The following is a 21,523-nucleotide window of genomic DNA, read 5'->3' as shown; positions in this document are numbered from 1 at the left end:
ATTGGCAATAGTGTCGTGATGCGCTTTCTCAGAATCAGTTGGAGAGGTTTCGGCCAGGGCAGAGGGCTTTCAGGATCATTAGGACAAATTTAGAATATGTCATGTGCTGGCCGGCTGGACAGGGAAACATCCACATACCCCGGATCCTCATCCCCTCTCACCTGACCTGCTAGTGGGATTGTTAGTCAAGGGGTGCCCTGTGGTTGTCACCCTTCAAAGCTCAGCAGTTGCACACAGCGGACCCCACACTAATTTTGAGCCTTCTGGATGGTGGAGGGTGTTGCTGGGTCTTCCCAATGAGCCTTCCTGTGGTCCGAGGTTAGTTTTGAGGCAGACCAGTGGTGCAAGGGTCGCACCATCATTTATACTGTTCCAAGATGGGACACCTGCCCTGTGAGGGCGTTACAGTGTTTCTTGGATACCTGAGGCTCCAGGCTTGGAGGTTGCTGGATAGGGACAGAGCAGATGCATAGCCTACTCTGCAGCCATGGCATGATCTTATGGGCTGGCCTTGGGGGCACAAACTCAAGTTGGTTCGAAGCTGGGCCTCAGACGGTGGGCCACGGTTCAGTGGTTGGGTCGACAGAGTATGAGCTGGCATGGGCTCCTACCCATGTGGTCCCAGCAAGGTTTGGTGCGGATGGTTCCACATGTGGTGAAATGACCTCAGTTACTTAAGGGCAAGGACCTCAGTTTGCAGGCAGGTGAGGATATGCAGTTTGTGAGGCAGCAATGGCCTCTGGTCGTCTGATCTGGTCAGACATACTCCCTCTCTGGATATGGTGTTGCTTGGGGGTCTCTGGGGGTGATGGTAGAGCACTCAAGAGGGTCAACGGACAGCTTTCGTTGGCCCCTTTTGGCACATAGGGGGGTTGGCTTTGCATCACCCTGATATAAGGCACAGGTGGGTTGAAATTTACGGGGCTGATAGAGTTCACCTGATGGATGCAGGGAACAACATCTTCTGGGGAGACCTGCAGAGGTGTCTGTGAGAGGTGTTTCTCAGCAGTGGGGTAAAGGGGACTAAATAGAGATTTGTCCCCCTTTTTGTGGCGGTAAGGTGCCGGAAGGGAAGTAGGTAAAGACAGCTTGGTGTCCCCCTTAGGCACCTTTGGAGGTGATTGGTGGTTGGGTTTTGTCACTATGGCTGCAATCCAATAAACATCTCAGAAGTAGGATCCATTGTGTTCAATGGGACTTACTCTCAGGTAAGTATGTATTGGATTGCAGCCTCACGTGTGACTGCAAAGAGCAAGTACACAAAATAAGCAAAAAAAGTGAACCAGTTTTCTTAAGTTTGGGGGAGCGGGGGCATTGAGGCGAATTGCACCCGCGGAAGGTGAGGGACCTGCTGGATGCAACTTACGACAAGGGAAGTTTTTTTAAAAACTGCTGGTGTAAAACGCAGAGTGCAAAACAACCGCACTTGGCGCCGCTTGTAAGGGCGCGATAAGCGAGAGCGCAACACCCTCTCCCAGCCTGGGGGGTGGTGTCGGTGGGCATTCTCAGGGTGGGGGCAGTGGGTGAGCGACATAATAAATGGGCAAATTCAGGTCAAGATGTTTGAGCTGACGAAGATGAAGAGAGCGAGCAAGAAAGAGGCTGTGCCTGCCCCGAAAGGGCCCACCGTCGCAGGCGACTACACACCATGTACTCCCATACTTGGCTGTGGAAGTACTGCTCGCGGATGGTCACCTCGTCTGCGTCCATCCTTTCATGGCCGCCTTGGAGCTCCCTCCGGCAATGGCGGCTATCGCCCCAACTCCTCCTGCTTCCAAAGCGATGGACAGGGGACCGTGGCCAGGGGTGGGCAGTGGTGGAGGCAGCGTTTGATGCTCCCGACCCCTGACATGAGGGGAAATAGGGGATGGGGGAGGTTGGAGAGGCCCGGACACAATGTACCACTAACAACAACAACAGCGAACGGCTGCTGACGCCTCCTCCCCACTTCCCTCACCGTGGGTCTGTCACACCGTCCTGCGGCTGAGGGGGCAGATCCGAGAGACCGCCCAATCTCTCTCTCTCTCTCTCTCTCTCTCTCTCTCTCTCTCTCTCTCTCTCTGAGCATACCTCAGTTAGGGTGACACTGCTCCTGCGCAAATGTCAACAACAGGCAGGATCTGTCCTCATGAGAAGAGATTTAATTTTTAATGATGACTGTGTTTAACATCTGGCTCCCAAAATTCCCAAAAATTTAACAATCAGCTCTCGCGAGCCAGTACGAGCCGGCTCCAGCACACCACTGGTTTAAGCTCTAAATTATGTAAATATTCATTCATTCATTCATTCATTCATTCATTCATTCCCATCTGATATACCATATGTGATTTATCTGATTTAATGGAAGTCCTTACAAGCCCTAAGCAGACTCCAGACTGGAACATTTTGTTGCAGCTCCCACTTGTTCTTTTTTATTTTAGTTTCTTGCTTTCCAAACAGTTTTTAATTTGCCAAATGAGAGACACGTGCTGATAACTAAAAGAACATACTGTACTGGATGATGAAGTATACTACTAATACATTTCCAAAAGGAAATGTATGCTCAGATTACTTTTGAGACTCAATGTATAAAGGACAAGAAGGGAAAAATAGCTTTTTCAGCAAGAGAAGCAATCCTTAAATGTATAGTGTTATGTTTAATTTCCAGTGCCTGAGGCAATCCCAAACTACATATTTCTTTTACAGCGCAAAAAGATTGCATAATTGCTATCTTTACAGTAATCTTTAATGAATTACATTATGTTAGCTTTTCATTATGTAATGTTAAAGCCAAAATAATTAATAGGAAATGGGAAAAAAAAGTTTTGCTGTATCTGTCCTTAGCCCTTTGATGCTCTTTTAAGGCATTTTGTGATCTCCTGGAAAACTGGTGAAAATTTCTCAATTTACAGACAAGGTAATACACTTGTAAAATAGACATCACCCTATCAAATCTAAATATTACTCAAGTAATTTGCTGTTATTAGAATGGTATTGAAGATCTGTTGCGCTGCAGCCAACTCAGAAGGGACAGGAAGGGGGGAAGCATGAGTTTCAGGCACCTCCGCAGCCAGAAGAAGTAGAGTTGGGGATTGTTGTGTCTGAGCAGGAGCGTGCGGGAGGGGAGCAGCCTGCTCTCCAGCCAGTTCCCACGAGTAATGCCCTTTCCGAGGAGCCGAGCGCACTGCCCCCAGTTGATGCAGAGGACTTGTGGGGGGAAGCTTCAGAGTCAGTGCCAGCTCCTCCTTTACCAAGCAGTTCCCAGGAGGATTCCAGTGTGGCACCGCCCCCTGACCTCGAGCCTGTTGCTCGGGAGCAGGTGTCTTCAGATGAGCTGTTGGATGCGCGTCCCCTGTCTCCTCGTTCCCATCGCCGTGAGAAACGGACAGGGCAAAGACAGGAATTACGAAGGAGTCAGAGATTATGTTCGAAAACATTTCCTATATAAGCCTGCCGCTCCCAGTGGGGGGTCGTTGAGTCAACTTCCTTCACACGCTGCAGAGCATGTCTAGAGTATAGTTAGGGACTCTAGTGAGTTAGCGTAGGGTTTCCTATGAAGCGCAATGCCTTTGATGTATCCATTACTCTAATAAAACGAGATTTACTTGCACACACACTCCAGCCTCATTCTTTCGGCTCTGGACGGGACAAGATCTTTGTTGCTTCAAGGGTGCAAATAATAATAATAATAAAATACTGTTTGAGAAGTGTTCATCTTAGGTTTTATGAACTTCTCCAGACATGAAAGGGACTTAAGATTGGTGCGGTACAATTCTATTGTAATACTAGTTCACTTTAAACTTCTGATACAATCTTAACTTAGTAAAATTGGTCTTACTCTCAGAACAGCTCGTATCTTGACTCCAAACAGCTCTGGATGTAACCACAGATTTCTTATGCAGTAAATATTATCTTGGGGTTTTTTCATAGTTTAGCAAAACGAGCTGATGACAGGAAAAGTTTTACAAAAGTCCTGCACATTTTTATAACTACAGGTTTTTGGGAGGATACATTGTTCACAGAGTTGTAATAATCATCTTCAGACATAGATAGGTCTGCCTTCTAACATGTTTTTACATACTGACATAGGTGAGGCATAAATAGAATTCAGTACAGTTAAATATTTTAAATTTTATACACTTGATTTTTAGTGTTCTGAAATCTGCAACTTGTAAAATCTGCTACTTGTCAAGAGCATTGAAATGAATGGTCAACATGCCAAGAATCCATATGGGCTCCTTCTGTGCTGTATCACGAACAGAGGGAAGGAACTCTTTTTCCTTTTTGTACCAATAGTAGAACCTGTTCTGAACATTTGTGTGTATACACTTTTTGATACATCTGTATTGGGTCCTTCCAAGTTTGTTCTGTGGGCTGCTAAAAGTTCTTGGAATCTCACTATCCTTCATTTAGGAACAGAATTATCTCACTTTACTATTATGGACATTCACTTTGTATCTATTTTTTATAAAATTTCTGTCCCCTATTTCTGGAGCCCGTGCACCACTGAAGGCAATAAATAAATGACTTTAAAATATAAATAAGTATTATTTGCTGGCTTTGTATTTGTCATTATGTATTTTCTTTTTCCTAGTTAAAACAACAACAACAACAATACTAATTAGATTTATTGTCTGCCCTTCACTAGAATGGCCCAGGGTGGGTCACAACAATATAAAATACAACATTAAAATAGCTTAAATATTAAGAATACAGTAATAAAAATGCATAAAATACACATTTGGGTGTGCATTCCATTTATTGTGGATCTGATGGAGGGGGGTAATTGCAGAATGTTTGATAAAGCTCACATGCTCCAATACTAATTCTGACCTGGTGTAGTTCTTCAAGCATTGAGGGGCTACTGTCTTTTGCAGCCTAAAGGATCATTTGCCATCTGATATGTTTCTCTCTTGGGCCTGTGTAGTGTGTCTGTCTTTGACAACTTTTCACATCCACTAAATGTTGATGCAATTACAGGTAGAGGAAAGGCTGGAACTCCATAATAATAAAGTTATAAAAATAAAATAAAAGTGTCCCCATAAACTTTAGTTTGGAAAATTAGATTTATCTCTGTACTATATTTTCACTAGATTGTCATAACACTGTTTCCTGAGGTTCTAAAAAGGGGTGAGGGCTGTTTCCGAGCAGGTGTATCATCATCCAGGGTCTCAGGGGGCTTTAGAACCCTTACTTTTTTGGGGAGCAGGGCCCCAGCAGGGTCCCTATTTCTCCAGCATCCTGTGAGACAATCAGCATAAAAGAGGAGTGTGTTAGCCACTAAGAAAAGTTTTCTAACATGCTTCCTTTCCTGCTGATTGGAGCCAGAGTGAAAGGAGATGAGTCAGCCACTGAGAAGACTCTTCTCAGTAGCTCTCCCCTTTTAATAGCACCCTAGTGGTTAAGGTGCTGGACTATGACCTGGGAGACCAGGGTTCGAATCCCCACACAGCCATGAAGCTCACTGGGTGACCTTGGGCCACTCACTGCCTCTCAGCCTCAGAGGAAGGCAATGGTAAACCACCTCTGAATACCACTTACCATGGGATCGACTTGAAGGCACTCCATTTTTTTTATTGGCTGCTAGGGATATCTGTTGTTGTGGCATTAGCACAACATCAGCAAGGATCTCATTCTCAACCCAGCAGCAAAAAGGGAGGTATGACTGTGACTAACATGAAGGGATCCAGCACTTCTGAATTTGCCACTACACTACTGTTTCCAAGATTCTAAAAAGCCCTGTGTTTGGTCATGCCCTAGATCAGCCTTTCCCAACTAGTGGGCCACCAGATGTTGTTGGACCACAATTACCATCTTTCCTGACCATTGGCAATGCTGGCTGAGGCTGATGGGAGTTGTGGTCCAACAACTTCTGGTGGCCCACTAGTTGGGAAAGGCTGCCCTAGATGGTTTTTCTTTGAATAGAATGTGTGTGTTTGTGTGTGCCCTCCACCTCTCTACTTCATGGCCCTTTTGCAAGCCATGGGGGCTTTTCTTTGTGCATTGGGGCTGGGAGAGAAAAACAATGGGATAGCTTCTCTCATCACTTCATGACTGCAGGCTTTTGCAAAGTACTTGGGCGGAGACAGATATAGAAGGCAGGGAAGAAGGATATTTAGGTTTGGGCAGAGGAAGATATGTTGTTGGGTAGTGAGAAATGGAACTGTGGGGTGGGAGGGAGGAAGAGACAATGTGGATAAAGAGACAGTGTGCTGGTCTGTATGTTTGTGTATGCTTTACAGTGCAAGGGAGTCCCTGGAGCAGAATGAATCAATCTGCATCTGGTGGGGAGGTTGGCAAGCGGAACGAGCATGGGAGCAGGGTCCCCTTAGTAACCAATATTTTTAAAACATATTAAAGGGAAATCTAATTGTCTACATTGTAATCACAAAAAAAATTCACTGTTTCCTTATTTAAGTGCAAGTCTTATATTACTGTAGTGAGTTGTGCAGACTGAGCAAGAAGTTAAGACAGAAAAGAGCAAGGTGATAAAATAAAAAAGTAACAAGTAGCATGTACATAGCCATGCAAGTAATATGACAACATACAACTCTGAGTGTTGTGTAATTGGATATCACCCAATAGTTGGAAATCTAATCATGTTTCATAATAATCAAATTAGACTTACAGGCAGACCAAAACCTTGGTATTTGATGACTCCTGATGCCAACCAGCCATAATGTTTTTATGTTTCTGTCTACTGATTGTGCTTTATTGAGCTCTTTTAGTGTACTGCACATTTGTATTACTCCATTTTATTTTTGTACAAAACACCCAAATGTGTTTTATGTAACAGGCAGTATATACATATTGTAAACTTAAAATAAATGAATAAATGTAAGGAGAATTTAATAGCGTTTTAATCAAATATGCATGCTTAATGACAAGGAAACAAATACTTCTGAGTAAGGAGCTGCAAGTAACAATAATAGATGAAAATGACACCTGTTTATTTATAGTGCCAAATAGAAAGAAGTATTTGTAGTTCAACCTCTGTGAGAATTAAAAATCTATTGCCCTCTTTAGCAAAATTATTCTTGGCATTCAAAGCGCCAGATGTTTAATGCTGCTTCCTCATCACTGATGCATGTTTTGTTTTTTCTTGCCCATTCGTTCACTTTTTCAGTACTGCGTGATGACTTCAGACAAAACCCTTCGGATGTCATGGTAGCAGTAGGTGAGCCAGCAGTGATGGAATGCCAACCTCCAAGAGGCCATCCTGAGCCTACAATTTCATGGAAGAAAGATGGCTCCCCCCTGGATGACAAAGATGAAAGAATTACTGTAAGTTTGTAAAAAGAAAACACCCTAAAAATATGATTGCACACTTATATGTGCACAATATAAAAAGGATAAATGGAACATGCATGCAAATAAATAGTGTATCTGCAGTTAGGTTCTTGATGTTGCAGAAACCCCATCTTTTGGAGAGTTCTCCATTCCTGCAAGTATATAGAGGGAAAACAAATATACTCAACATATATGCTAAAACTGAGGCTGCAGAGTTTCTCCCTATTCCAGGGTTTTTAATTAAAAAGAATCCACTCCCAAGCTTCCCAAGTCTTATACTGATGCAAAATCCCATTCTACCCTTTTAAAGTTTTCCCAGCTGATGGAGGTAAGTGATAAGAAAAGTTAGCAAAACAGTAAAGAGAAGCAGGAACCTTAACACGGATTGTACCATTTTAGACTGAAGATGTACAGCATCATTTTTTAATTCTTTCACCATTAAAAATTAAATTAAATGGTGCATTTGGTACACTTAACCACAAAAGCAGATACTCATTTTTGTAAAGTTAGAATTTTCTAAATGCTGAGACCAAAACAAGTAGCATATCACATGCAAAGGCACAAAGATATCACATAGTTGTATTTATTTATTTAAAAGAAGTTTTTATGTGCTTATACTTTCATTGTAGAAAAATATTTTTTTAAGAAAATGGCTTAATACTGAGTAGGGTTCCAGACTTTTCCTCTTCATCATTCCTTATTTAAAACAGTGACTGTCCAGCTTGCTATTGTGCATTGTGTCAAGTTATTGTGCTCTTCCCTGTTCTGTGAAATGAGCTTAACTGTGAAATATTGGGTACATGTCATGGCTTCTTTACTTTTCATAAATCCATAGTTAACCTATTGCCATATTTAGAACCAATTTCCAATTATGAATGTTCATGAAACAAATATCAGAAGTATTCATTGTATCTGTAATATCACAACCTATGGGAGCTGAAAATCACATTGTATGTGTGGGTGAGTTGGCCAACTGAAAATGATATTCAGTTGGAACACAGTTGCAGTATGAATATTTAGATAAACTATATAAACTTTTCAGACTTTTAGAATAATTGAAGCTTGAGGAAGCCAGTCGCAAAAGGTATCCTGCACTGTGCCCAAATGCATGCAGCGAATCTTCATTCTTTATCCAGTTTTATGATGTTCGTACAGCCTGTCATTAACATAAGTTTGGAATTTATCTACATTTATTAATATTCTGTACAGATTTTTGTTCTTGGTCCTAAGTGGATTGAATCTGGAGCAAATATGTACTACTTAAGCAGTTGTAGTAAACTAGAAACTGAAATATTGGGACTTCATTGACAGATTTTTGAATCTTAAGGACCAGTTATAATGTTAAAATGAGAGAGACTAGGAGACTAGACCTTTTTTAAAAAGTGGAAATCTTGGTACTTTTTCTTAGAGCTTGACCTGCTTGTGCTATCCAGGATTTTCTGACTGAATTTATAAAAATCATCAGGGCTTTAAGGTTAGCAGGTTCAGAAAGAATTATCTTCAATAACATGTCAAATCTTATTGTAGTTTACCTACAAGTAGGGCCATTAGATTAAGTGAAGCTTACTCCTAGGCAGTAGTGCTCAATTGGGTAGTGAAGGTGGGGCAGTAGGGCACGCCTGGCTTTCGGACCCTGAGCATCACTGCCACTTATTGAGAGGGGAATGGGGGGATGGGCAAGGTGCAGGGAGCTTGGTGTGGCGCGGGCATGGCAGTGGAGCCAATCCAACACTTCTGATATTCCCATGCCAAGCTAGAGTAAAATTCAAAACTTTAGTATGAGGAGTAGAAAAGTAATTTACTATTGTGCAAAACAAAAAAATAGGGTTGTCCTGTACATTAGGGTTGGGGAACCTGTGGACCTGTGGATTTCGCAGGGCTACCAAACACCATCCTCCCAGACCATGGACTATGCTTCGCTGGGACTCTCATAGGAGTTGGAATCTATCACTACTCTAAGGAGTTAAGCTACCTGAATTGCTCTGACATCAAGGGATGTTACAGATAAGTATGTATTCTTTATATAACGAGAGTAAAGAATGGTCAGATTATACACATCCAGATTATTATGGCTGCTGGATAAAGGTGGTTAGGTACATACATTATGTGCATTCTTCTCATTTTAAGACTGCAATCCAATTAAAATGTTTTAATATATTAATCTTCACACTTTTAGTTGATTAATTCTACATTTGCACATTAATATATTAAGGTTCTGACAACAAAACTGTTCCGTTAGTTATTTCTCATGCTAGGTTCCCTTCCCTCACTTTGGAACTGATAAAAGTACAAGCAGAGAATGCTCTGCTCTTTTTGTATTGCACCAAAGTCAAATGGAATATTGGGCTGTGTATTCTGTGTGAGTTTACCACAAAAGCATGAATACAGTGTAGGACTTGAAGCATTTACTATCTTGAAAAACCTAGGTCCCCCATCCATTCCCCATTAAAGATACAATAGAGCAAATTTATAAATTAAAGTGTTTCTCCACCTTGGCTTGCTAAGGAAGACATTTCACACATTCCCAACTCAAGTTAACCAAACAAAGAAGCCTCTCACAATATCTGCTTCTTCAACTTCTCTTGGCTGTCTCTGTGAGGCTATCCATCCAGTCTGCAAAGCGCAGACAGTAGTGGTAACAGCAGGAGAGTTGGTAACGAGAGAGAAGCCAATGCAAAGTTCCAGCGGGAGGGAACTGTAGAATGAGGGCAATACCAAGTGAGTGGAAGAGATAAGATAGAAGGTCGCACGCAGATGTCAGCAGCAGGAGGGACAGAATGAACAAGAGAGAGTGGGAGAAGGCATAGTGTGGTTTAATGGTTTGGGTGTTGGGCTATGACCTGGAAGACCAGAGTTCAAATCCCTTCTCAGCCAAGAAGCTCACTAAGTGAACTGGGGTCAGTCACTGCCTTTCAGCCTACCTACCTCTCAGAGTTGTTTTGAGGATAAAACGGGGAGCGACAAACTATGTTCACCGCCTTGAGCTCCTTGGAGGAAAGGTGAGATATAAATGTAAGAAATAAATAATAAATAATAGTCTGAAGTACTGACAGGAATAGCCAGTCAGTCAGGTTTTTATGGTTTATAGCCATTGGCCATTATAATATAAATCACACAAAAAAAGAAAAACATCCCAAGAGTAAGTGCAAGCATGTACATTGTCAGGCAGAAATAGCAATAAAGCCAAAAATGATACTGGTTGTTATGTGCTGAGTATGTGTGTCCCCATCACTCTCCACAAAGCAGGAGCCTAAAGAGCTCAGTACTGCTACTACTCGCACCCGGAGAAGGCTGGGTCCTCTTCTTCATGTCTCCTGTAGTTTTAGCTGATTAAGAGCTGGTCTTCCTCTTCCTCCCTCCCACATTTGTCTTTGGCATATAATGTAGTGTTTTTCCAAGGTAAGAACAAGCCTATCCTGCAGCAAAGGGTGCTTAGAAATTGGTGGAGGGTTGCCCATTAATTCTGGTGGCCTGCCCTTTAGCCAAGAAGGCTCTGAGCATTTATAAAAATCTGCACTAAGATAGTCACAACCTAAAAAGGCATGACATATGAGGAAAAAGGAATGGAGGGAAGAGGGGAAAAGGAAATTCAAAATTAAGTTCTTCAAGTTACAGTTCTTCTAATGCAGTTGTTTAGTTCTGTCAATGTAGATTCTGGTATAGAAGAACAGGGACTCCTCACCGATGTCAGTAGTGGTTCTGCTTATCTTGCCCTTGATAAAGAGCAGTCTCTTCCCGGAAGCACTCTTTTACCCCCTCAGATCAGATCCAGAAGCAATACTTGTGACAGTATCCAGGACAGCGCAGCTCCTGCCACAGTTCTTCCCTTAGACAGTCAGAAAATTTTAATTGATCAATTGAAGTAGAAACCCTAGTTTTTCCTCCATTAGCGGTTGTTTGAACAAATGCTTTTGCAACCCCAGGCAATCTATTTCATTTTACCGAAAACCTCTCTTATTCTTGATAACATCAGTAGCTACCTTGAGGAGTGGTGGGCAATGGAAGTTTCATTCCAGAGTTAGAGCTGTCTGTAGCCAGCTGCAAAAATATTTTAAGGTTTGCCCCCTTTTTAGACACAGGATTAAGTCACAGCACAAAGCATCACATTTTAAATGTTAAGATAATTCATTGACATTTATGTGGAGAATGATTAAGGTAATAGGCAGGTCCTCATAAAAAGTTCCCTGTTTATGAAATGAATCTGAAAAAGCCCACAGCCCACTAGACCAGCTTATGTTTTGCCAAAAATTCTGCCCCGGTCCCCTTGTCATTCTTCATATGTGAAACATCTCTCCGAAACACACTGGTGTGTAGGGATAGGGAGAATATCCACTAAATTGGCCTTAGTACTGGATTTCAACGTAATCTGACAATCCACTGTCTTTTTGGACTGGTATTGATTTCTTGCAGCAGGTTGTGGCTGTTATTGGCACTTAAAAAAAAAATCCATTCCGAATTTCACATTATTGTCCTCATAATTGGCTTTCCTCTAAGCCCATGCATTCTTACTGCTGTCTAGGTGATAATGATCACCATTTACATCCATTAACCTCCCTCCAGTTTTAGGTGATTATCTGCTTAATTGATGTGTAAATTGGGGGGGGAGAAAGGTGGAACAGCATAAGCATTTTCATAACCACTTTAGTTAAAAATCACATTTTTGGCTTAAAAAACTCAGTGGATTGGCAATTGCAAAAGCAAACAAACAACAACAAAAAGGGCAGATCGGCAACAAAAGCCAGTATCTCAGAATTCAAGAGGAACAGAACTAGGCAGTGATCCCCATTCCTACTAGGGAGTAAGCCCCAATGAATACATTCAGACACCCCTGAGTAAATTTTCTGCAGGGATCTGCATATGATTGTGCTGCTTGTCTCAGATGAAGTGGAGATTTTGACTGACAGCAAGGACAACATGTATAATCTGTATGAGGTACTGTTGTTGTTGTTGTTGTTATCATCATCATCATCATTATCATCATCTTTATTTATACCCCGCCCTTTTTCCAAACTGGAACTCAAGGCTGCTTCCAGATAAAAGTAAGTACATATCATTAAGAACATATAAACATATAAAACATATAAACATATAAAAATCAACTTTAAAACAGAATTAAACTATTAAGATGTTAAAACCAATTAGCCATACACTTAAAATACTGCAACCCAGTTTAAGAGCATACAAGTAAAACAATAACATACAGCACCCTCTTCAATCACTACCCTTAAAGCCTTCAGTTCCAAAGGCCTGCCGGAAGAAAAAAGTCTTTAGCTGTCAGCGTAAGGATTGCACAGAGGAGGCCATTCTTGCCTCCCTAGGGAGGGAGTTCCAGAGCCTAGGGGCAGCCACCGAAAAGGCCCTGTCTCGTGTCCCCACCAGTCGCACTTGTGAAGGTGTTGGGATTGCAAGAAGGGTCTCTCCTGAAGATCTCAGGGTCCAGGCAGGTTCATATAGGGAGATATGGTCTGACAGATAACCTGGACCTAAGCCGTATAGGGCTTTATAGGTCATAACCAGCACTTTGAATTGCGTCCGGAAACAGATTGGCAGCCAGTGGAGCTGTTGCAGCAGGGGAGTTGTATGACCCCTGTAACCAGCCCCAGTTAACATTCTGGCTGCAGCTCTTTGCACCAACTGAAGTTTCCAAACAGTCTTCAGAGGCAGCCCCACGTAGAGCCCGTTACAGTAGTCTAAGCGGGATGTAACTAAGGCGTGTGTCACCGTGGCCAGAGCAGACGACTCCAGGAACAGCCACAGTTGGTGCACTAGTCTTAACTGTGCAAAAGCACTCCTAGCCAGCGCAGAAACCTGGGCCTCCAGGTTTAAGGCTGAGTCCAGGAGCACACCCAAACTGCGAACCTGCATCTTCAGGGGGAGTGTAACCCCATCCAGCACATGCTGAATCCCTATTCCCTGATCCGCCTTTCGACTGACTAGGAGCACCTCTGTCTTGTCTGGGTTAAGCTTCAGCTTGTTCACCCTCATCCAGTCCACCACTGCTGTCAGACACTGGTTTAGAACCGAGACAGTTTCCTTGGAATTAGGTGGAAAGGAGAAATAGGGTTGGGTGTCATCAGCATACTGATGGCATCAAACCCCAAACCTCTGGACAACCTCTCCCAGCTGTTTCATGTAGATATTAAATAGCATAGGGGACAAAACTGAACCCTGAGGGACCCCACAGGCCAACGGCCTGGGGGTCAAACAGGAATCCCCCAGCACCACCTTCTGGGTTCGCCCCTCCAGGAAGAAACAGAGCCATCGTAAAACGGTGCCCCCAAGTCCCATCCCGGCAAGGCAACCCAGAAGGATACCATGGTCGATGGTATCGAAAGCCACTGAGAGGTCCAACAGAACCAACAGGGACACACTCCCCCTCTCCAGTTCTCTGTGTAGGTCATCCACCAAGGCAACCAAACCAGTCTCCATCCCATAACCAGGTCTGAAACCAGACTGAAATGGATCTAGATAATCCATTTCATCCAGGAATCCCTGGAGCTGGGAGGCCACCACACGCTCTATTACCTTGCCCAGAAATGGGATGTTAGACACTGGCCGATAGTTATCCATAATAGAGGGGTCCAGGGAGGGCTTTTTCAGCAAAGGCCTTACAACTGCCTCCTTTAGGCACATTGGAACTGTCTTGTTGTAGGGAGGCATTGACCACTTCCTTCACCCACTCAGCCAGGCCCCCTCTGGCACTTTTAATAAGCCAGGAAGGGCAAGGGTCTAGCAGACATGTGGTGGTCCTCACTTCTCCATTTCTTTTTCAACAGGCTTTTGCCTTTTTGTTTCTTTTTTTACTTGTGATCTTTCCTGTTTTGGCTTTTAACTGATTTTAATGTTGTGTAATTTAGGTATTTTATTATTTGATATTTTTTATGTATTGTGATTTTAAATTGTTCTGGGCATCTCTGAGTCATGGATGGGCACCAGAAAAGTGGAATAGAAATATCCTATCTAGATATATTTGGAGCAATATTTCCCCCCTTTTTTATCTGTAAACTACAAGAGACACAATAAAGTCATTTTAAAAATACATCTCTTGATCTGTGTGCTGACTTTTCATTCATTACATTGGCTCAATCAAAGGGAGGAGGGGAATTATACAAGATTTGGGAGAAAGGGGGATTCTTCTGCATAGAACTTGAAAACATATGTGAATGGTTAGTGTATCCTTGTTTAGATTTCTTTGATACGTTTTATTTTATTTTAGTCTAGTCATTTTACATTTCACTTACTTCACATTCCACTATATCTTTGCATTTCTAAAGTTCCTATACAGCTTCTGGTCATCTGAAAAGTGTAATTCAAAGCACAGAACTTCAAAAATAATATTTGTTTCAGGTCTTTGGTTTCCTCAACTGAACAGAGTTGCAATTACCTCTTTTCAGGATTGTGCCAAGTACAGATAGCAAGCATATGCAAAAGCACAAAACTGACATACAAGATGCTGGACTTCATCCAAGTCTTCCTTACAGGACTAGGCAAAAAAGTAGATGCTTTCTGTCACAATTTATATGGTTTCAGGTTTTGGGTAACAAAGCTGAAGTGGTTTTATTTGCAACTGGGAGCTATTTTCAGGGAGTTAATGAAAGACAGAAAGGCATAACAGAATGTCATCTGGTTGCATAGCAAAGGCTGTATGAGACACTTAACATTAGTGGGATGGCTTCAGAATGCTTGGAGTAAAGAATAGAGATTAATGAATTGAGTTTATTCACTATTTATATACTTGCTGATTGCCTTAAACTTTAATTTTTGTTCAATCCACATTTTAAACTATCACTATTTCAGCACATAAATACCTTAATTACTATTAAATTACTGATATTGATCCATACTTTAGACAACAGCTAAGTCTAATTGGAAATGTTCTACTGTTCAGAATTCTTAACATGGAGCAGCAGCTGCAGGCTTGTTTAGTAATTCCAATTGTCAGGAATATATAAATAATTTCAGTGAAGGGCTAGTTGTGTTGCATAAAACTAAAACCCTGCTTCTTATAACCATAAGCTTTAAGCTGATTAACTGTTTGAAATAAAGATAGTGTTGTTTTGATTAAATTTTATGTATGTCACAAGATTTCACAAGAACAATTTATTCCATATGCATCTGGGTAATAGGTCCATTTATATAGTGCAAATGCATCTTCTCATTGGGATAATGACAATACCTGAGCATCTGGGTGCTTTGCTTGCTACCTTGGGTTGCTGTCTCTTGACAGCTGAGGTCCCTGGTAAGTGCTGTAAGGACTTGGACCCCCTGCCTGACTCTGAGTGCAAAGGAAGGGTGCACTCAATCTTTCAGCCTCTTGCATCAGCTCCTAGCTGGGTCGGGGCATAAAAGCCCAGGAGCCCTTGAGTGGTGGGTGTGCTGCTGGCAAGGTTGCCACCAAAGGGAAGACAGAAAGGGAGTCCTCCCTTGGATGAGAGTGCTGCATCTCCATCTACCTTTTTTTTTTAATCTAGTGGAGGTTGAATAGTGGGGCAGGTGTAAGGCACGTATGTGGTTCCTGTGCAGGGTGAGAGCCTGTGCAGTGAACTGTGTGATAAGAGAAAGTTGCCAGACGCATTCAGAATGTGAGTCTGCAACTGGCAGAAGGCTGGCCTTCCCTGGGTGTGAGACGGGGAGGGAGTAGATGTGCCCAGTGTGAAAGACAGTACATGGGCCTGGTGTAGTTCTAGTAATACTGTGCCCAATTCTTTCAGAAGCCTATTGGGATGACTGGTTCCAGTAGGTTTTGTTGGTGGGCTGTTGTTTATATCATTTGTTTAGGAGGACTCTAGGGAGGAAGGGACATGGGGGATACCACCTCAATTTCAGATTATGGGTAGAGGGAGGTGTAGCTATGGGAAGGTGATAAGCCACTATGGAAGATCAGGGCAGGGCTATCTACACCTTGTTCCTCCCATGGATGAGGTCCTGGTTGCTCCTCTGCCGTGTCTACTGGCCTGTGTGTATTGTTGATTAATGTCAGATTAATACAAAATAAAACCTCAATATGATGTGTATTACTGAGACCTGGATGGGTGAGCTAGAAGGAGCTGATTTGATGCAGCTTTGGCAACCTGGATACATGGTGCAACATCAGGATAGGCTGCAGGGGAGGAGTTCCTGTTGTCCACAGAACTTCCATCTCTGTCACAGGGAAAAGCCTCTGTCTTGGAGTTGGCTGTCATAGAATTATAGAATTGTAGAGTTGGAAGGGCCTATAAGGCCATTGAGTCCAACACCCTGTTCAATTCAGGAATTCAAATCAAAGCATTTCCGACAGATGGCTGTCCAGCTGCCTCTTGAATGCCTCCAGTGTCGGAGAGCCCACTACCTCTCTAGGTAATTGATTCCATTGTCGTATGGCTCTAACAGTTAGGAAGTTTTTCCTGATGTCCAGTCAAAATCTGGCTTCCTGCAACGAGCCCATTATTCCGTGTCCTGCACTGTGGGACGATCAAGAAGAGATCCTGGCCCTCCCCTGTGTGACAGCCTTTCAAGTACTTAAAGAGTGCTATCATATCTCCCTTCAGTCTTCTCTTCTCAAGGCTAAACGTGCCCAGTTCTTTCAGTCTCTCCTGATAGGGCTTTGTTTCCAGTCCTCTGATCATCCTTGTTGCCCTCCTCTGAACCCATTCCAGTTTGTCTGTATTCTTAAAGTGTGGAGTCCAGAACTGGACACATTACTCAAGATGAGGCCTAGCCATTGCCGAATAGAGGGGAACTAATACTTCACATGATTTGGAAATTATATTTCTGTTAATGCAGCCTCTTTGCAGCCACATCACGCTGCTGGCTCATATTCAGCTTGTGATCAGTAACAATGCCAAGATACTTCTTGCATGTAGTATTGCTGAGCTACGTATCCCCCATCTTATGACTGTTTCATTTTCCTAGGTGTAGAATTTTACACTTATCACTATTACATTTCATTCTGTTGTTTTCAGCCCGGTGTTCCAGTCTATCAAGATCCTTTTGAAATTTGTTTCTGTCTTCCAGGATATTAGCTGTCCCTCCCAGTTTGTATCATCTGTAAATCTGATAAGCATTCCCTGCACCTCCTCATCTAAATCATTAATAAAAATATTGAAGAACACTGGGCCCTGTTGGAAGTGGGGCAAGAGCAACTCCTGTTTTGTTCTTTTGTTTATGTTCCAGAAGGGAGATAGAGTTAGGGTCCTCCAGATGGATAGGCTTGATTACCTTTACCTGTGATGCTCTGACTGACTTTCTTCCGTTGTTAGACTGATATGTCTTAAGGGAGACTTATCTGCCCCTCCTCCTTCCACCCTTTCGTCTCCTCTCTTCTTTCGACTGTCCGAGAGAAAGGAGACACCTTTGGCTCTGTTCTCTCTCTCCTAGCCATGAAGGCAACTCCCAAACCTGGGCATTGTGCCTCCAACTTACTTAGTTAGTTAGAACTAGGTATGCCTTTCTATCTACTGTGTATTTCTATAAATAAAGTAGCTTTTCTTATTTTACTAAGTCTTCTCAGTGATCTCAATGCAGGGTAAAAGCCTGCTTTCTTAGGTAAATGCACACACTGGCACACATGCATTTCAGACCGCTGTTGTTCTCTGCTTAACAAATATACAAATTTACACAACAAGCCCAAGCCCTGCAGTACTCTGCTCGTTCCTCCCCCCAGTTTGAGAAGGAACCCTTGATAATTACAATTCTGTACCCAACTGTGGGTCCACATGATAGTTGTTCCATCCATGCCACATTTAGCTAGCTTGCTAATCAGAGTATCGTGGGGCACTTTGTCAAAAGCTTTGCTGAAGTCAAGATATATTATGTCCACAGCATTCCCACAGTCTACCAGGGAGTTTACCCGATTAACAAATGAGATAAGATTAGTCTGGCTTGATTTGTTCTTGATAAATCCATGCGGGCTTCTAATAATCACTGCATTGTTTTCAAGGCACTTACAGATTGATTGCTTTATTATCTGCTGCAGAATTTTCCCACAGACTGATGTCAGGCTGACTGTCCTGTAGTTCCCAGGTTCCTCCTTTTTTGCCTTTTTTGAAGATAGGGACATCATTAGCCCTCCTCCAGTAATCTGGCACTTCACCCATCCTCCAGAATTCACAAAAGTAATAAACAGTGGTTCTGAGAGTTCTTCAGCCAGTACCTTCAATACTCTAAGATGCAGTTCATTGGGCCTTGCAGATTTGAACTTGTTCAAAATGATTAGGTATTTCTTGATATAGGTATCAAGCTGCAATCCTACCCCTTCAACTTCTTGTTTCCCAGGAGGGTCATAGACCCTCTTTTGGGAGAAGAGGGTGCCAAAGTAGGAACTGAGTACTTCTGCCTTTTCTTTGTCATCTGTTATCATTTTGCCATCCTCGCTGAGTAGCTGTGCCACCATTTCTTTTCTCTGTCTTTGACTATGGATGTCCCTGAAGAAAGTTTTTTTGTTGCTTTTGGCATCTCTCAACTCATTCTTAGCCCTAGCCTTCCTGACACCATCTCTGCAATTCCGTGTTACCTGTCTGTATTTTTCCTTTGTGGCCTGGCCTTCCTTCCACTTCCTGTATGTGTCCTTTTTTGTTTTCAGGTCATCTCTAAGCTTTTTGTGAAGCCACATCTGCCGTCTGCCCCCTTTTTTCCTTGATGGAATCATTTGCCATTGCTTGGGTGTGAGGGTCTACACCTGATGTTAGGCCAAGAAGACAATAAACTAGGGTTGCTGCTGGTGTATCATCCAGCCTGCTGCCCAGCAGCATCTCGGGTATGGTGTTGGAGGAGCCTAGAACAATAGTCCTGGGAGATTTCAGTATCCATGCTGAGGCTGCCTCTTATGTTCATGGCCTCCATGATGACCATGGGGCTGACTCAAATTGTCACTGGTCTGACACGTAGGTCAGGGCAGGGTACACCCTCAAATTGGTTTTTGCTCCAGATGGAAGAGGGGGTGGTCTGGAGATGGAGTATAGATGTCACCCCATTGTCATGGTTAAATCACTTCCTGGTGTGGACTTATGGCTGTGATCCTTCCCTGCAGGGGTGGTTGAGACTAAGATCCCCCCCCAACACTAATGGCATCCACTGGATTCCTGAATGCCCGGGGTGTTTTTTTTTAAGAGATAGAGCAGGTGACCCTGTAGAAGCCCTTATCACACTGTTGAATGAGATGTGTCAGGCTCTTGACATGGTTGCTCCTGAGCACCCTCTTTGGCACTGTAGAGCCCATTTTGCACCTTGACACACCAGTGAATTAACAGCGATGAAACAGGCCAGATGATGGCTAGAGCAGAAGTGGCACAAGACATGCTGTGAGGTTGACCGGGTATGAGTGAAACAATATAACTGTGCCTACTGTGTGGCGGTGAGAATGGTGAAAAAGGCCTGCTTCTCTACCTCAAGTAGCCATCTAGTTTAGCTTTTTTGTACTGTGCAAGGTCCGTTAACATCTACTCCAGGACGTAGATGGGGTCGTACTCCCTCTGAAAGAGCAGATCTGTAGTCTGGGGGTGCTCCTGGATCCATCTTTGTCACTAGAGGCCCAGGTGACCTCAGTGGCTAGGAGTGCCTTTTACCAGCTTCTGCTGGTGAGACAGCTGTGGCCGTTTCTGGACCGGGATAGCCTGACCACTGTTGTCCATGCACTGGTAAGCTCCAGGCTGGATTACTGTAATGCGCTCTATGTAGGGCTGCCCTTGAGGTTGGTCCGGAAGCTATAGCTGGTGCAAAATGCGGCGGCGAAACTGCTCACTGGGGCAGGGTATCGCCAACATGTCACCTTGCTGCTGAAAGAATTGTACTAGCTGCCCATTTGCTACCAGGCCACATTCAATGTTCTAGTTTTGGGGTACAAAGCCCTATACTGCTCGGGACCAGGATACCTGAAAGATCATCTTACGCCTTATATACCCAGTCAATCACTGCGCTCTGCAGGTGAGGGCCTCCTGCAGATACCATCTTATCAGGAGGTTTGTTCTGCACAACATAGGAAACGGACCTTTAGTGTGGCAGCACCTACCCTGTGGAATTGCCTCCCTTTGAATATTAGGCAGGCGCCATCTCTGCTATGTTTTCAGTGCCTTTTGAAGACTTTCCTCTTTCAACAAGCCTTTTAGGTTGAGACCTATCCCAGTCTGTGTCTGTGTTAGAATTACTTAATATGTTTTTAAATAATGTTTTTAACCCTTTTAAAAAGTTTTTTTTAAATGTTTTAATGCTCTTTTGTATTAATGTATTTTAAGATCTGTTTTTATGATGTTTTAAAGTTTTTTTAGCACTTCGTTTGCCGCCCTGGGCTCCTGCTGGGAGGAAGGGCGGGATACAAACAAACAAACAAACAAATAAATAGAGTTTTAGACCCTTTGGAAGCCCACTGTGAACTGTTTGCAGGGGACTTTGAGGGTAAAGTGGCTCACCTCCATAGCAATCTATAGCAAACACTCCAACCATATTTATTGTAATTCCAAGTGAGGTAGTGTAGTCCAGTGCAACTTCTGCTGTAGCTTCTTGGGATCAGTTTCAATTGATGCAGCCTGATGATGTGGACAAGGGGCTTGTGACAATGCACGCAGCAATATGTTTTCTTGACTCTTGCCCTTCTTGAATTTTTAAAGCTTGCCGAGAGGGTATGACTGAGTTGATCCAGTGCGTGATCAACACATCTTTGCAGGAGGAAGTGGTCTCAGCCATTTGTCTCTGAAAGATGTGATGATCCAACCACCCCTGAAAAAGGCCACCCTGGACCCATTGGCTTGAGACAACTACTGCCTAGTTGCAAATACCTCCCTTTTAGGGAAGGTGATTGAGAGGGCTGTGACACAGCAATTGCAAATAGTTTTTGATGAAATAATTATCTTGATCCATTCCAATCTGGGTTCAGACCTGGTTATGGGACTGAATCAGTCTTGGTCACCCTAATGGATTACCTTTATCAGGAGAAGAATGGGGGAGTTCAACCGTCATACTCTTATTTGATCTCTCAGCAGCTTTTGATACCATTGACCATGGTATCCTTCTGAGCCGACTTGATGAGATGGGTATTGGAGCCACTGTTTTACAGTGGTTCCAATCCTATCTTCAGGGATCACTTTCAAAGAATAGCACTGGATGATTGTCTTTCAATCCTATGGCAGTTCCCAATGCTGTATAACATGTATATGAAGCCAATGGTTCTTGCATCCTCGCTTTTCATTGTGCATGATGAAATATCACTACATCGCTTTACCAGTTGATGAGTAAGACTAACAACAGAAAGGCTGCTACATTTTTGTTCATCTAAGTTACATTT

General features: G+C 43.1%; 1 protein-coding gene across 9 annotated transcripts in view; it reads left to right on the top strand.

The window, feature by feature from the left end:
* The window catches only part of ROBO1 (roundabout guidance receptor 1), a 1,232,929-nt gene that overhangs the window by 1,030,302 nt on the left and 181,104 nt on the right, over window positions 1–21,523 (top strand). For all 9 annotated transcript variants that reach the window (XM_061627948.1, XM_061627952.1, XM_061627945.1 and 6 more), the window contains one exon: window positions 7,106–7,263. In XM_061627948.1, the coding sequence (XP_061483932.1) occupies window positions 7,106–7,263 (158 nt within the window). The remainder of the gene's footprint in view (window positions 1–7,105; window positions 7,264–21,523) is intronic.

Source organism: Rhineura floridana, chromosome 5 (genome assembly GCF_030035675.1).
Source record: "Rhineura floridana isolate rRhiFlo1 chromosome 5, rRhiFlo1.hap2, whole genome shotgun sequence".
Classification (NCBI taxonomy): Eukaryota; Metazoa; Chordata; class Lepidosauria; order Squamata; family Rhineuridae; genus Rhineura; species Rhineura floridana.
The sequence above is the reverse complement of the archived record's forward strand: the minus strand, read 5'-3'. Positions and strand labels throughout refer to the sequence as shown.